We start from the raw sequence: 17,118 nt of genomic DNA, 5'->3' as shown, positions 1-17,118 counted from the left end.
GGCGGGGCCGGCAGGGTGGGCTGTGGGCGGGGCCGGCAGGGGGCGCTGCGGGGGGCGGGGCCGGCAGGGGGCGGGGCCAGCGGAGCACGAGGGCGGGGCCGGCAGGGGCGCTGTGGGCTGTAGGCGGGGCCGGCGGGGGCGGGCCCGGCAGGGGGCGCTGTGGGCTGTAGGCGGGGCCGGCGGAGAGCGGGGCGGGGCCGGCAGGGGCGCTGCGGGCGGGGCGGGGCCGGCAGGGGCGCTGCGGGCGGGGAGCGGGGCGGGGCCGGCAGGGGCGCTGCGGGCGGGGCGGGGCCGGCAGGGGCGCGGCGGGCGGGGCGGGGCCGGCAGGGGGCGGGGCCGGCAGGGGGCGCTGCGGGCCGGCGGGGAGCGGGGGCGGGGCCGGCAGGGGGCGCTGCGGGCGGGGCCGGCGGGGAGTGGGGGCGGGGCCGGCAGGGGGCGCTGCGGGCGGGGGCGGGGCCGGCAGGGGCGCTGCGGGCGGGGCGGGGCCGGCTGGGGGGGCGGGGCCGGCAGGGGCGCTGCGGGCGGGGGCGGGGCCGGCAGGGGCGCTGCGGGCGGGGCGGGGCCGGCAGGGGCGCTGCGGGCGGGGCGGGGCCGGCGGGAGTGGGGCGGGGCCGGCAGGGGCGCTGCGGGCGGGGCGGGCCGGGCGCGGCGCGGGGGGCGGGGCCCGGCGCGGGGAGGCGGCGGCGGAGCCAAGATGGCCGCGGCGGTGTCCGTGTTCCCCGGCGTGCGGCTCCTCACCATCGGGGACGCCAACGGCGAGATCCAGCGGCACCAGGAGCAGCAGGCGCTGCGGCTCGAGGCGCGCACGGGGCCCGACAGCGCCGGCCTGGCGCTCTACAGCCGTGAGTGGGGCCGGCGCGAGCCGGGCGGGGCGCGCGGCGCCGAGTGGGGAGAGCCGGGGGGGTGAGAGCCTGGGAGTATCTCGGGCGGAGGAATTGGGGGTGTTTGGGGTACGTGTCTGGGTGTATGTGGGGTGTGGTTTGGGGAATGGGGGTGTCTGGGGATTGGGGTACGAGGCTGGGTGGGGGTGAGAGCCTGGGGGTATCTAGGGCGGGGGTGTATGTTGGGGTGGGGCAGGGAATGGGGGTGTCTGGGGATTTGGGGTATGAGGCTGGGTGGGGTGGGGTAAGAGCCTGGGGTATCTAGGGCGGGGTGTGTGTTGGGGTGGGGCAGGGGAATGGGGGTGTCTGGGGATTTGGGGTATGAGGCTGGGTGGGGTGGGGTAAGAGCCTGGGGGTATCTAGGGCGGGGTGTGTGTTGGGGTGGGGCAGGGGAATGGGGGGGTGTCTGGGGATTTGGGGTACGAGGCTGGGTGTGTGTAGGGATGGGGGTTGGGGCAGGGGGAATGGGGGTGGCCAGGGCTTGAGGGAGGCTGGGAGCAGGACACACCTTGGGGTCAGGAGGTGCCAGGGGCACGGAAGAGGCCTGGCCCATGTTAAGGGGCTTGCGGCCCCCCGGGGCCCTTCGGCTCCTGAGCTGGCTGCATCTCCCCCTCCAGCAGTGGGGCCACAGCAACGGCCTGGTAGCTCAGGGGCCTGCAGGGTCCACGAGTCTCTTCTTGTAGCCGTGCTCGTGGTAAAGGTCGCCGTGTGTCAGCCTCGGGTAGTGCCAGCGCGTTCTGTCACCTGGGTCTTTGCTCTTCCTTGGGCGGGCGGGTGCCCTCCCTGGGGTTCACGGAGGCTCTTTATTGCTGTGCCAAGCTCGATAATCGTCTCCAAAGTGTGGGCGAGGTCAGATTCCCTGGCAGGAGGCAGCTTGATGTCACTGAGTGTTTGCCCCGGGGGGGGCCCTTACCTTGTGGCTGGGCTTTAATCACGTTTCAGTTCGGCTCTTGCGATGTTTAGTCTCATCTTCCTTGTTTTTGTTTGGGGAGGGGAGGAATTGGAAGCGGCGGGTGCAGGGTGCAAAGTCTCTGGGACAGGTCTGTGCAGGGGCATGTGTCTGGAGGCTGGGCAGGAGCAGGAACTGCTGGGTGGCACTCGGGCGAGGCCGTGTTCCCATTTTATGGGTGCCCATCTCCAGGTTGTTTCCACTGGGCAGGAAAAGCCTCTGCCAGACCTTGGGCTGGACGCTCCAGGCCACATCCCTGTGCCACGCTGCATTTCCTAGAGAAGTCACCCCTCTGGCTACGTGGCATTCCGGATGGGTGGCTAGCAGACCCTTCCCCTCCTGTGGAGCGGCCATCAAGAAAACTCTTGCTTGCCATTTGCTGCGGGTAGTTTGGTTTTGTGGAAGGCCGTTAGTCTCCGCTCTCCCTCTGGAGCCGCTGTACCAAGGGAGGGGGCACTGAGTGCCGTGTTACCGCCATGTGGCCTGGCATCGTGAATCGCTGTCATGGTTGGAGCCGCAGTTGAATTTCCTTCACCCCCAAAGCAGTGTGGCTGGGGTTAAAAGCAGGTGCTCCAGGGCTGTTCCTGGATGAAGTTAGCTGCCCACCTTGAGGGCGGTCTGGCCGGGAGTGTCGCCTTGCTCTGCAGAAGATGAAGCAGTGCATATCCCTCCCTGGTCCCACCTTCTCTCATCTCCGCTGAGGGCTTTGGAGACCACCACGGCCAGGCTGCCTCTGGGAGAGGAGCTGTCGGGGGCTGGGGGAACGCTGGCTGGGGGCCGTTCTGCTGGGCCAGCTCTTCCTTCTGGGGTGTTTCGCTCGCTTTCCTCCTCCCAGCAATCTTCCGAGCGCTGTGATCGGCTACCGCTGCCTGTCGTGAGTAGGAGTGACAGACTGGTTGTACCCAGGGCCCAGCACTGCTCTGTTTCCCACCCCCAGCATCCCTCACCTGGGCATTCCCACCCCCGAATTAGGGGTTGGTTTATGTGGCACAAAGCAGATCCAGCACCTGTAGTATAAGAACCTTCCTTCCTGAGCTCTGGGGCCGGAGCCTTTAATCTTTATAGCAGGGTTAGTTTATGCAGCGAGACCAGATTTATCAGCCGTGCAGATTAATGTAAACTTCCCTGTGTGCTGCTTGCTGCCCCAGCCCGGGAGGGCTGGCTAGCGACAGAAGTAATGGGGGCTAATGACTAGGCCAGTGGCATGAGGTTCAGACATTGGTTCTGTTCATGACGCTGATCTTGAGCAAATCACTTCAGCTTTGAGTGTCTTGTGCCTGCTTCCCTCTCAGTCCCTGACCTGAAGAGCTTAGAGACAGCCACTCTCTTGTGACTGGCACGCGGGGACCCAGATCGCACTTGAAGCCTCAACATGCTACTGTAATATAAATAAGTGAAACAGACGAGGTTATTTTCATTGTGTGCCTGAGACCCATGTAACATCCTCTTTACGCGTTCTCTGTTTTGACATTTGCGTGCGGCTAGAAGGAAACTTGCTTTTGAACGTATTTTTTTAAAATCTGATGTTATCCCTTTGTCAATACAGTTCTGAAACAGCTTTTTAGTCAATAATACAGCACTAATACTGAGAGCGGATTTTTCATCAGATTTCAAGATGTTCTATTGACTTTCCGCATTTGATCCCCTTTGACCAGTGGATGTTTTTATGGAGTAAATCTGCCACAGTTCAATTGATTTCCCCATTATTGACTTCCACTTGCTCCAGCTGTCCAGCTCTCTGAGTTTGGAGACAAAGCATAGGTAAGCTATTCGGGGAGCTGACCGACATGCTCTCCTTAGGCTACAGGGTAGCAGTGCACAAAGAACATCTACTCGTGAGTTCGTTCTTGGGGGATGCTGCGAATGCTAGTGTCTGAAGCACCGTCCTGGAGAAAGTTCCGTACTGGGGAGAGGCTTTTTACATTTTCAGCAATGTGGCGTTCTTTAGCCCGACATCTGGGATGAATCCAACACAGCCGTTTGGCCTGGGCGGGTAGCGAGTATGGGGAAAGCAGGTGGCGGTGGAAAGAGACGAGGTAATGGAAAATGCCAATTTGTCCTAATGCTTCATTTCAATGCAGCGTACATGGCGGGGAGGTGGCCAAGGCCTCCTGTGTGGGGCTTCTTGCTTCTTTCTTAGAAGTCTAATGTCCTGCCCCACAGATCGGTGCCAGCTGATCTTGAAGCATTCACCAGTGCATGTGTCTGTGCGATTGTCGACCTCATACTGAGCCTTTGTTTTACAGTTTCTTAAACCAGGAACATTCCTGGGGGGGCTTCCTTTCTCTCTGTGATTTGCTAATGCAGCCGCTGCTCTGAGCAGCTGGAAACCTCTCCCAGTGCTTTGGAACAAGAGTGACCTGGCCTTCGCATCCCCCCGTGCGCCACAAGGAATGTTGCAGTGTTACACCCCAGAAAAGATCGAGGTGGAACTTGATCCGCTTCCTTTGGTCTGAAATAGCATGAATTTGGTGCTTGGCCAGGCACCCTACAAAAACCCTCTCAGAAAGACGGCTGTGTGTCCCGTAACGATGGAGGGGTGGCAAGGAGTTTCTGTAGGTGTCTGTCTGGCTGAGTGCCTGTGGAAATGATTTATACAGTGTTGCTGGGATTTTCTAGTGCTGATGCTGTATGTGTTTAGGGCACGTGGGGCCTCGGAAAAGCATCTTTTTAATATGATTAAAAATAAATAGCTTGGTGTTTGTCAGGGCACACAGAAATTCCTGTGGGTTAGTTTTTCAAAGCAGAAGCTTTTTCTTTTTCCTTAGGGTTCGTGCAACAATCTGTTCTTTCCCAAAGACACGCTTTTTATGCTCTGCATTCTGTGCGATAGCAAACAGCTCTCGGACAGCAAAGACACATCGAAGTGAAGGCTATTTTAAAACAAGGATTCCCAAGCGCACACAGATCTCCAGATAGCACTAGACTTAATTTCTCTTTCCCTTTGTTACTTTAAAGGGACAGCGTCAGGTTAAAAGTAATCTGTTCAGTGAACAAATTTCCTTTTCTATTACTAACATCTGAAAATGATTAAAACTAATAGAATCTTAAAAAAACTCCCAAAACTAATTTAAATGTCTCCATTCAAGCTGTTTGCTTTGTTTCACTCAGGTTGGACAGTGAAATAAGTTAGTCAATTTCAGCTCTCATTTGTAATCTGTTTCATGTGCAGGTTATGGGGTTGCAAATGGAGATGCTTTAATTCAAACAATCTCCTTTTTTAAAATCCTAAAAATATTATTAAAATGACCCTCTAAACATTGGCCTAACCTATCACATTGTTCCCCTTCTCACTGACACATGGACGGTTGGTTTTGCTATCGTATCTTAGGAACACAAGAATCTCCGGTCTGGATGAGACCTGAGGTCAATCTAGTCCAGTATTCTGTCTCTGACGGTGACCAAGGACAGCAAAAAACTCTACAGACAGATATAGGATGATCTGCTTCTCTAAAGGTCTCATCCGAATCCATAGTAGTTAGAGATTTAAGACCTGATGCGTGAGGTTTTATATCCCTTCAAAAACTTTTTGTAATTGTTGCATTCATGTTTATTGCAGTCATGCCCAGGGACAGCCAAGAACGGGGCCGCGTTATTTCAGGCACTGCAGAAACACGATAGTAAACGGTGTTTGCTATTTTAACTCTGGCTATTCTTGTTATCCAGATAAACATCCATTTTCAATCTTGCTGAGTTCTGGCCTCAGCAGCATCATGTGGCAGTGAGTTCCACAGGCTACAAAGTATTTCCTTTCATTTGCTTCCTTTTAATTTTATTGACACGACCCCTTGCTCTGTTGTGGTGAGGCGGGGAGAACGGACCTTCCCAGTGTCAGTGTACAGAATAATCAATGGTACTTTCATCATGTCCCCGTTTTTAAAGTAAACGGTCCCTGGCTTTTCAGTCTCTCTTCATATCACCTGCTGATGCTCTCCTGCAACATCTTGACTGTCTGAAGACCTCACAGTCCAAGCCAGGTGAAAGATTCTCTGTGCCAGTTTTCTCCTAGTAGCATGAGTGTCTCAAACATACTGTGTGTGACAGTAACCTGGCTCGTGTCAGTTTGAAAGGCTGGGGAATGCAAAGCAGATGCCCAGGGCACCTGTTTGGCATCTGTAATCAGAAAACTAAATACAGGGGGAAAACTCCCTTTAAACCTATGACTATTTGTGCCCTTTTCTAGCATGCTGTAGGTGGCTACCTACATGGGAACACGTGGCAAGCAGACCTGAGCGCATGGAGTGATCTGTGTGCTTCAGGGTGTCACTCGTTTTTGCTGACTACCAACCAGGTGTCGCATGGCCTGCGACATCACAGCCGGCTGCGTGGTCGGCCTGTCGTTCAGCACAGGGAGTCCTTGCCGAGTGAGGGTTGCCGGATCCGGCCTGTAATCGGCTGCCAATGTATTTTCATGCCCACAGCGTGCCTGGTGCTTTGTGAGGCATAGAAGGGGGCGTGGGCCCAGCCCCAGGGAGTTTGACTGCCTAGCTGAGGTGCTTATGCGGCCCTTGTCACTGGAGTCTGGCCTAGTGGATAGAGACTGGACTGGGTTTGGGGAGACCTTGCTCCACCACTGGCCTTTTGGGGGCCCTTGGGCAAGTCCGGGCCTTGCTCCATGCCTCAGTTTCCCTGTCTGTAAAATGGGGGTGGTGATCCTGGCCTCCTGGGTAAAGTGCTTTATGATCCATGGCTGACAAGTGCCACATGGGAGCTTCCCTCGCAACCCTCTTGTGAGGCAGGGCGGTGCCCAGAGAGACAGGGACTTGCCCAAGGTCACTCAGGGCGTCTGTGTCGGGGCAGAGAATTGAACCGGGGTCTCCAGAGTCCCAGGCTGCTGTCCTGAGCCCTGCCCCATCCTTCCTTTCCCTCTCGCAGCGCGAGCTGCGCTCGCCGTAGGAAAGCTCTGTTCAGAGGGGGACTGCAGATGCTCCCTGCGGGTGTGGAGGAGAGCGACGGGAACCCTTCGTCAGTGGCATGGTTCACTCTGAGGCCCTGGCCCCGGGAACGCTAGGACAGAGCTGGGGGCATGGTTCTAACTGCAGCGTGCGTGGGGCCAGGCTGCTGCCCAGCCCCCTTTGGTGCACCCTGGCTGCTGCTTTTGACTGCTCCCTTATGGGAAATGTTTCCCACCTCGGCCCTTCCCTTGGTTAGTTTGCACACGCCAGCGTGTGTGGGGAGCGCCCTGCCCTCCTCTTGGGGTAAAGGAAGATCCCAGAGAAGGGACGGGTGTGTTTGGACTTCAGGCTTTTCCCCACGCTAGGTGCATGGATCTAACCTATTGTCGGCTACAGAAGGAGCGTCTCTCAGGGTCTGTAATGTCCCAGCTTTGTTTGTGGTCCGAAGAACCGCAAGACGCTCGGACTAGGAACCTTGGTTCTTTCCTCTTTGCTGTTTCCTGGGGCATGTGCTGTAGAAACGGACACTTCCTGAAAGCCAAAGAGAAAGTGGGTCCAGTGGTTGAGGCTCAGGAGTTTAGGACTCAGGAAATGCTGCTCTTCGATTCTCTTTCTGTCGCCTTCTCTGCCTCAGTTTCCCCATCAGACCTTACAGTGAGTCTCAGAGAGCTCAGTTGATTTAGCTTAACAAAGAGACGGTGGAGGGGTGACTTGATCTCAGACTGTAAGTGCCTCCGTGGGGAACAAAGATTTGACAATGGGCCCTTCAGTCTAGCAGAGGGAGGTCTAACGGGATCCATCGGCTGGAAGCTGAAGCTAGTCAGATTCAGATGGGAAACTCTCTTCAGTTTTTACTGAGAGAGTAATTAACCACTGGAGCAATTTCCCAAGGGTGGGGGTGGATTCTCCATCACTGGCCATCTTTAAATCCCGATTGGAGGGTTTTCGGAAAGCTCTGCTCTAGGAGTTCGTTTGGGGCAGTTCTCTGGCCTGGGTTACGCAGGGGGTTGGACTCACTAGATGATCCCTTCTGGCCTGGGGATCTCGGAATCCAGTTTGTCCAAGAGACGGTTGAGTCACTCGACAGACGTGTAGCACGGTCCTTGCCCAGGCCGGTCTGACTCCAGAGGCTGAGAGGGGAAGTGTCGTCGTCCCTGTTCTTGCAGATCGGGAGCGGGGCCTGGTTACATTGACTTCCCGGTTCTGCCCCTTTCCAGGGATTTGATCCTTTAAAGGGACGGAGACAGCGCATGGAGGTACCAATGTGAGGCTGCTTTGTAATTGAAATGGTTGATCTGATCTGACCCTTTAACGTAACCCTCTGCCTGTGGTGAGCGGGTCGGGGATGATCCTCGTGCACAGGAGTTTCCGCCTCTCTCTCCTTCCCAGGTATTTGAGCTTTCACGATTATGGTCTTCGCTGAGCAGTTTGAATGGGCTAAGTTAGATCTTACGAAGAGTCTTGGGTGTTAACAGAGATCAGGATCTTTTTTAAAATACCTTTTATTTCAGCTGACAGCGCCGTGGAGAAACCCCGGGCGGGAACAGCCCTGGGTTGGTTGGAGGCTGGATCAGGTACAGCAGGTCGTCTTCCGCCTCAGACCTCCATGGCTCAGTGACGAGGGCAGGCTTTGTCAGCTCTACCCTGGGCGAGGCTGGGGAGAGAACCTGGCGCCGTTCAGAGGCCAGCTAAGCCTCAAGGATTCTGTCCGCAATGCTGTTCCGAGATGTCCTTTCTCCGGGGAGTGTTCTGTGGGCGTTGGGGTGTTCCTGGCCGCCTGCTGGCCTGCGTTACTGGCCTGGTCTGTCTCTGTCTCAGCCACACAATTGTCCTCTGGATTTGTCCCTAAAGCACTGGGAGTTGGATGGAAAAGCAACAGCCTGGAGGAGGTTTACATTTGATTTCCTCCCATAGACGTGCGTTGTTACCCAGGGTCACTCGGAGTTACATCTTCTCCACTTTCAAACTTTGCATCAGCAAGAGAACGGTGCATGAGTGTAACCCACTCCAGGTATGGGGCAAGCGGCTTCTCCTAGCCAGAGGGCCTTCAGCGCGCTGACGCGATGCTCCATTCAGTGGCTCGGGGCTTCCCCGGGGTTTGCCGGCCCCCCCGTGGCTAGCACTGCTGTGATTGCAGTCAGGGACCTGAACGGGTGCAGACCTGGCGTACGGGTGCTTCTCTGTTGACTTGGGTGGCTCGGGCGACCCTAAGGGGGGGAGGGATAGCTCAGTGGTTGGAGCATTGGCCTGCTAAGCCCAGGGTGGTGAGTTCAATCCTTGAGGGGGCCATTTAGGGAACTGGGGTAAAAATCTGTCTGGGGATTGGTCCCTTCCAACTCTGATATTCTACGATAACCTCTCTGACCTGGGAGTGCTCAGTCTTCCTTGGGCCAAAGGGATCTTTTTGACCAGGTTTCAGAGCCTCTGTTGGGAGAGACCTGAGGCCAGGCCCGAAGAGACTTGGCAAAGCGCTTTCTGCCCGGGTTGGTTCTTGCTCTGCTGATGGTGTCGGGTGTTGGAACAGGGCGGAGTGGGGGGTCACTCGTTACACGGTTGCTGCTCTGTCACCATCCACCCTGCCCAGCGCCACGTCTGTAACAGTCAAGAGTCTCCTTTGGCCGCTAGAAATGGCGTTTCTCGGGCCAGCCGGGGGGGAGGAGCGTGAGCCCCAGCCGCCCGTGTGTAACCAACTCCGATGTGGACCCATGTGGGAGCTCTGCTGAGGGAGGTGCCAGGAGAGCCCACTGTGCACGTGGCGGGGGTGTAAAATCATGGGGCTCCCTCCGTCTCTTGGCGAATGTGTTAAAACAAACAAACAAAATTCCTTTGGGCCTGAAAATTCTGTCTCTGGCCAAACCGTCCTGCAGCTGGTTTTTGCTCCGTTTTCTGAGGGAGCCTTGTCTAGTGGGTAAAGCACCGGCGCCTCGAAATCCAGGTGCTGTTCCATTGCTGTCTCGCTTTGTGCCTCAGTTTCCCCATCCGCAAAACTTCCCCTTTAAACAGGGTTGTAAGGCTTGGTTACTTGCTGTTTGTAACGTGCTTTGAGATCTGCACAGATTCGATGCCGGGGCTGGGGGGGGGGCGCAGGAGCATGGGGGGTGGGCCAGCTGATGGTGGACACCCAGACACTGGTTCCGGTGACAGCCTTGCTGTCAGTATCCACTGGCTTCCCCCAGGTGGGTCGAGGAGAGTCCATGCAGCCTGGGGCCGTCCTTGGCTAACTCCTCCCTCCCATCAGCAGGGGAGTTCCTGTGATGTAGCCAACTTCCTCTCGGTCTCCTGCCGCCCCAGAGCACAAGGTCTCGCCTGCCTAGCTAAGGCGACGCGGCTGGAGATTGGATCAGCTCCTCGGCAGTCTGGAGCTGTTAGGCCAGGGGTTCTCAAACTGGGGGTCGGGACCCCTCGGGGGGTCGCGAGGTGGTTATGGGGGGGTCGCAAGTTGTCAGCCTCCACCCCAAGCTCTGCTTTGCCTCCAGCATTGATAATGGTGTTAAATATAAAAGTGTTTTTAATGGCTAAGGGGGGTCGCACCCGGGCTTGCTGCGTGAAGGGGTCACCAGTACAAAGGGCTGAGAACCCCTGAGTCGGATCAGGCCAGGAGACCCTCGCCGCCTGGTTTAATTACAGCCCGAGTGTAAATGGCCTCCTGCATTGTGGGGTTTCCGCAGTGCTGCTGTCCTGCTACGTTACTCCAGGAAAGGGAAATTTAGCCTTTGCACGGCCCTTTTTCTCTTCAGACTGTGCTGCAGGTGCTGCCTGCTTCATCCCCCGAGTGAGGAGGATCCGGATCATTATCCTCTTCAGACGGTGGGGAAACTGAGGCACGGGTGCAGTCACTTGCCCGCAGTCAGTGGCCGATCCGGGACAGCCTAGCTCCCGGGGCTGTGACTGGCGGCTAGGGCCCGTATCTTCCTTCCTTGGCCTAAAGGCCCTTCCTAAATCGGCCCTTCCCTCCTCATCTGCTCAGCCACCCCCGCCCCTGCTCCCCAAGTGGTGATCTCTGTTGAACTGAACCTCAGTGAGCTGAGCCCGGCTTTGAATCCCTCTTTGCGTGTGTGGCTGTTGCGATCTCAGCTCATTTCGCCTTCCTCGCAGCAGTGAAAGCGCAAAGTGGTTCTGAAAAATGACGACTTCCAGGCCCAGCCCCTGTAGAGGAAAACGTCTCAAGGTCCAGTCCGTTGTGGGCCCGCTGTTCTGCCCCAGCCTGTCCAGGCTTCGAGGCCCGGCTCCCGAGTCTGCACGGCCTCCCCAGGCCTGGTTAGGGGAGCTCCCTTCAGAGGGCTGCCCGCAGTGCTGCTGGTGCTGTTTCTTAAACAGTCAAAGGAGGAATAAACTCCCCTGCCCAGGGGCTGGCTTTGTGTAAAGGCAGGGAGGAGGGACAGGGCCCCCCAGCACATAAATAGGGACCCTCGCTAGGGTCGCCTCTCTGTAAATTATTCGCCAGCCTTTCTGTTCTTTCAGCCTGCCTGGAAGCCCAGGGCACATCTGCCGTCCCTTTTCTTGCTCACAAAGAAGCCAGGGGCCCTGCTTGACAGGCTGATTAACATGGATGCGAGAAATTTGCATTTAATAGCTTTCAAAAGCAGCACCTTGAGCGGCAGAGCGCTCCTCTGTGGCTGGGATTGTGCTGCTTTCAGGAAACCCGCATGCTTTGGGGTCCTTCCCCTCGCGTTCCCAGCACAAGTCAGTCCCCAGACAATGTCCTGGGTGGCTGCTTCTGCCTTCAGGAGGCAAATCTGTTCAGAAGCCATTGTTCTAATCCTCTGTAAGTGAGGATGTGTTCGCCTGCCGAGCCCGTGGCCTGGTCTCTGACCTCACGTAGCCCTTGCCAGAATTAGCAGCCGCTGATTTCTGCAACACAGGTTCTTTGCTCCTTCCTCATCTCGTGGCTGAGATCCCTTCCTAGCAAGCAGGGGGTCTCTGCCACTGGGACACCCAGATTGTCGGCCCTTCTCTCCCTGCTGCGTCTCTGGTGCCTTTGACACCCACAGCGAGGTGCTGGAGGCGCAGGATACAGCTGGAGCATTCCAGGAGTGACCGTTGTGTTGCCCCTTCGACAGTGTGCAACACCCTGAGTTTAAAACGAGAGGCTGGGGCTGAACACTGGAAACATGATTTAATCTCTGCTCCTCCGCCTGCTCCGCAGTAACGGCGTGGGGCGACTCGCGGTTCATTTCCAGCAGGAACTTTCTTCCTGGGGTTTTGGCTTAACTTGCAGAGCTTCCCTGCTCCCCAAATCAAGGTAACTCCGTGAAGCGTGGGAGGGGCTTGTAGGAGCCCCGGGGATGCAGCGTGGGGCCCCTCAGCGCGCCTCTGGCCGGCCCTAGGTGGACAGATGAGGGGAGTTGGTTCGACCAGTAGCTCCTCTGTTGAGATGGCCAGTCGCTATCTGACTTGTGCCCCCTCCCTGCCGAAGTCAGAGCAATAGCCTACTCCTTAGGATTGAGCGGGCTTGTGCTCCGCACAGATCAGATTGGGGGGGGGGGCTTCAGGCAGCAAAGGGGGCCCCCCACACACACCCAGGGAGAAGAAATCCACAGCCCTGAGTCCTAATGAACCTTCCCCTTCTCCCTGCCTTTGTGGCACCGCCCCAGGGTGGGGAGACAGGAGAGGCTGGCTGGCTGCCGCTCCACGGGCCAGAGCATGTGGCCTGGTCACCCCGTCTGCTGGTTTTGCTTTCAGGGTAAGATGTCAGCAGCTGCTGTCAGTTCCTGATCTGACACCCTCACGCTGCTGTTTGCACAGAACTGGCCTTGTCCCCTCCCAACCCCCCTCGCCCCCAGGCAAATCTCCGGCTGCAGACTTGGGGTGGAAAAGGTTTAGTTTGGCTGGGGGCAGCAATTCTGGCTCGGAGTCACGGGCCCCAGAGCCCAGCTGCTGGGCAAATGCATGGCTAGGAATCCACGTTTGCGTGGGGCGCGAAGGCAGCGCCTCTGAGGTTAAATGAGGCGGAAGATGCTTTTGCTGCTGTCTTCCCCCCCCCTCCCCCCGAGCGGTAAGGAAAGGGGGTCACGCAAGCAAAGAGCAGAGTCAAGGTTGGGGGAGGGGTGGGTTGGTGTTGGAGAGAGACCCTGCATCTGGGGATCGGGAATCTCCTCTTGGCTCATCCCTAGTGTGGGTGATGGGCCCCTGGCTCGATAGCTCTCGAGAGAGCCGCCCCTCCGAGCCGAGGAGACGGGCTGTGTCGCTTGCCCTGTTCCGCTTACAGCGGAGTGTCCTGCAGATGCAGGGCTCTGCGGCCGTTTCCCGGACGGTCTCATGCAGCGACTCCCTCGGGGAGCGGGTGGGGGTTGAAGAGATGAAGCCACGTCGTGCCCTGCCATCCCCTTGGCGGGATGCATTTGTCTCCAGGTTTTCTGTTCCTGGGCACCGTCCCTGTAGATCACCCCTCGGGGGAGACGCGACCGGCTGAGACGATGGGTTTTCTGGTGTGTTCGTATTTCAACCCGAACAAAAGCTGCGTTTTTCCTGCCTTCAGAGTAAAATGAGCTTGTGAAAGGCACAAAGATGTTTCCAATAAAATGAAGCCGCGTTTTCCATTAGCCCTTAGAGGCCCCACCCGAGATCGGGGCTGTACCTACAAATAGTGACCAACGGTCCTGCCCCAAAGTGTTGACGCTCTAAATAGGGAAATGGTGGGAGGGGAAACTGAGGCACAGAGCGACCGAGACTTGCCCATGGTCACCCAGCAGGTCAGTTCCGGAGCTGGGGATAAAACCCAGGGAGTCCCAGACTAGTGCTCTAACCACTAGGCCGTGCTGCCTCTCCATTTGGCAAGTAAGCAGCTTCAAATGGACAACTCCTCTAATGTGCGCTGGGCGAGCAACTGGATGTGTGGGGAGGGACTGAGAAGCCGTGAGGTCAGTGGGGAGCTCAGGAGAGTCAGCCTCTTTGTTCTTCTCGCACAGCACCTGGCCCGCTTGGCTCCTGGTCCGTGCCTGCAACAGCGATCGGAAAGGGGCCTCTGGAGACCCCGTCCGGGAGTCCTGATTTCTCCCAGCACAGACTCCAATTGCCCCTGCCAGGGGAATGCAGGTCTGGAGCCCCCGACCCAGCCTGCCGAGCGTGCTGCCAGCGCAGAGCAGGCAGGAGCTGCCTCTGAACGTGGTCTGGGGAGAAGGCTTCCTGACCTGCGGCTTCGCCTAGGGAAAACCCGCTTTGAGTAAGGCCTGGGCTGGAGCTCGCAGTTGGGGTTTTTGGCCTGGCGGCGATAGGAGTGGGAAGAACAAGTTTAATTACAGCATCAGCATGAGAGCCTCTTTGATTCCGGGAGTAAGATGGGTGAGAAAACGCAGCATGTGTAGGGAATAATTATACACTCAGCCCTTTCTCGCTTCAAAGCTGCTGGCACCCAGTCCTCTCCGGGCAGCATTAGCCCCGTTCCATCGACCGGGAAACGGGCGCGGTGGAGAGGAAGGGTGGTGCAGTGGTTAGAGCACAGCTTGTGACTCGAGGGACCTGGATTCAAGTCATTGTCTTCTGACCTTGGCAAGTCATTTAGTCTCCATCTGTACGGGGATGGGTGGGATCTCGGCTCTCAGAGGGATGTGAGGAGGATAAAGTCATTGCAGACTGAGGCTCAGATGCTCTGATAAAGAGGGCCACATACGTGACTTAGATGGGACTTGCCCGAGACTCCCCACCGCACCAGCAGCAGGGCTGGGACCCAGGAGACCTGGCTCTCGAGTCTGCACTCGGCCCACGCCTTGGATTTCTGCAGAGCTGGGAGCGTGAACCCCATTTCTGCGGAGGAGATCGGCCTATTGCAGCGGAGAGGCAGGCTGGAAATGAAGCCTTTACATTTTCCACATGACTAAAGGCGGGTGGAACTCGACAGGTGAGGTCGTCTTAATGCTGCTTGATGGATTTCTGGCGGCAGCTAAAGGCTCTCATCAGTCCGGCTCTGCCCACTAGACAACGCTTCCTCCCCATGGCACGTGGACAGAGCTGAACGAATGAGCAGAAACGTCTCCTCAGGGAAGCTAGCAGGGGCGGGCGGCCGAGATCTGACCTCATGGTCCGGTGGCTGTGGAACTCGGGGAGGGCCCTGGGTTCGAATCCCTGATGCGCCAGACTTCCTGTGTGAGCCAGTCTTCATCTGCAGCCCAGGGAAAACAGCCCCGTCCTGCTCCCGGGGGGCTCTGAGAGTGAATACGCTGGAGATGTGAGGGGCTGGAGGCCAGGTGAGTACCAGAGAGAGCCGCCCTGGGCCGGAGGTGGGACCGGCAGCGCAAGCTGTCAAGGCCCCCAAAGGAGGTTCACTGATTTTTGGGGTCAGCCACCATTGAGCTGGGACATGAGCCAGAGGGGGCCGGGAGGCAGCAGCTGCTGCTCTGAGGCCCCAGGGAAAACTGGCCGCTGGTTTTATTAGTGACTTTGGCTTTTTAATGATTTTCCCTCATTGTCTAGAATCTTTTCCCCCTTTCATGGCGACAGCTTGAGGCTTTATTTCCAGGGGGAGGGAAGTGTCATAAAACCCTTTGCATTTGGCTGAGCATGTGATTTTTTTTTTCTTTCCCCCCCCATGTAAGTCTGCCGAGAGAAAAGCTCTAATTTACGGTTTTATACAGATTCTGGAGCATGAAGCCAGCTAGCGAGAGGAGGGCATGAACCGCGCAGTGCTCAGAGCTTTGCCCGGGCCTCTTGCACCTGGCATTCAGAATTCTGGATTAAACAGAAAATCCAGGAAGTGGGGACCCAGGCTGGGAGGTTTCACTGTGGGTCCTTCACACCTTTGGCAGCTCCAGGGAGCAGGATTGTGCTCTATTTGTGCGTTGCGGTGTGGTCTGGTGGGTGTGGAGTCCAGTGGTTAGAGTGGTGGTCAGGACTCCTGGGTTCTTTTCTCTGCTCTGAGGGGAAAGTGGCCTAGGAACATAGGAATTGTCAGAGTGGGTCAAACCCAAGGTCCATCTAGTCCAGTGTATTGTCCCTAACGGCGGCCAGTACCGGCTTCTCTGGGCAGAGCGGTGAGAGCCCTGCGGTGGGTGGATTTGAGAGAGTCCAGATAAGTCTGCTCCTGGTCTCGCGTAGCCAGAGATTGGCTTGACCCTTGAAGCTCAAGGCTCCTGGTGAAAGCGGTGGCCTGGCAGACAGTGCGCCTGGGTTCCCTTCAGGAAGTGGGGCCTAGTGGTTAGAGGAGAAAGGACTGGAAGTCAGGACTCTTGGCTCTGGTCTCGGCTCTCGGAGGAGAACAGGGTCTAGTGGTTAGAGGAGAAGTCTGGGAGTCCAGATTTGTGGCATGTTACCAATTTGGCCACCAAGTGAGCACTTGGGCAAGTCACTAAATATCTGCCCTGGGGGAACGCGAGGTTTAATTCATTGTCTGCGTAGTGTTTTGAGGTCATGTGACAAAAGGCTCTGTAGATAGGCACAGTTCATTGCCTTCTCAGGGAGGGAACCCACCGATCTGTTCTGGTCTGTGATCCATGCTGGCTTCCCAAGAGCAGCTAGCAACTTCCGGAGGCTCAGCCTGAGGCTCCTCGGAGAGGGCTTGACTTTTCAGAAAGCTCTGAGCACCCCCTTCGGAAAACCAGGCCCCTGCTAGGTCCCCCAAACCCACTAGCTCTTGAAAAGCTTGGTCCGGGGCTCATCAGATGCATTTGGTTTGTGGTTTAATGTGCGTCCTGCATTGCTCCTGGGTGCCTCCAGTTCCCAGTCTGTGCTGTCGGTGATGAGCTGCTGTCCACGCTAGGCCTGTCCGTGAGACGGTGCCTGATGCCAGGCAGCCCAACGGGGACTCACGTTCAGCATGTGCGATCAGAAGCCCCTGACCTCCAGCTGACCCGGGCTCGAACCCGGGCCAATAAGGACTGGAAGATGCTCGGTCCGGTGGCCGGTTGATAACCTGTCTGAGATGAGTTGCCGGCTCTGGATCCCCAAACCTAGCGGCGTAGTTGCCTCTCTCGCGGGCAGGCAGCCCAGGGTCGATGGGCCGTGGAGTTAAGGTGGCTGGGGCAGGTGGGGGGGGTGCTGGGATCCTGAGGCGCTGAAGTCAGGCCCTGCTGCCAGTGTCCGTGCCCGGCGCCGGGTCACTTACAGGCAAAACGAAGCAGGAGGATAAACTTCTCTAGAGAGGCTGCAGCCTTTGCACATCCTGCCTCAGGCAAGGAGGATCCTCACCGCTGGCCCCTGCATTTCTCTGCCTTGGGTCCTTATCTGGCCCCTGTCACCGCAGGGTCTGCACACCTCCCGGGGAGGGGGAGGGGAGTGCAGCTGTCCCCATCGGGCACAGGGAGCTTTGAACCCAGAGACCCAGACTAGTTCTCCAACCGCTGCCCTGTCCTGCTCCTCCCCAGCACAGTCTGCAGCATGACCCCCACTCGGCTCGGGGTGCTGCAAACCCCCATGCTTTGTCTGTCGTCCTTTGCGGCGTGGCAGACGTTTGAGAGCCAGC

At 57.3% G+C, this 17,118-nt stretch overlaps 1 protein-coding gene across 1 annotated transcript in view; it reads left to right on the top strand.

Moving 5' to 3' along the window:
- Positions 1-669: 669 nt before the first annotated feature.
- Positions 670-17,118, top strand: part of CARM1 (coactivator associated arginine methyltransferase 1) — a 50,744-nt gene continuing 34,295 nt past the window's right edge. Inside the window, exon 1 of the mRNA XM_039514129.1 lies at positions 670-842. Within this exon, the coding sequence (XP_039370063.1) occupies positions 695-842 (148 nt within the window). The 5' untranslated portion in view covers positions 670-694. The remainder of the gene's footprint in view (positions 843-17,118) is intronic.

The sequence above is a fragment of the Mauremys reevesii genome, linkage group 25 (genome assembly GCF_016161935.1).
Source record: "Mauremys reevesii isolate NIE-2019 linkage group 25, ASM1616193v1, whole genome shotgun sequence".
In the NCBI taxonomy this organism is placed as follows: Eukaryota; Metazoa; Chordata; order Testudines; family Geoemydidae; genus Mauremys; species Mauremys reevesii.
This window is presented reverse-complemented; position numbering and strand designations above follow the sequence as displayed.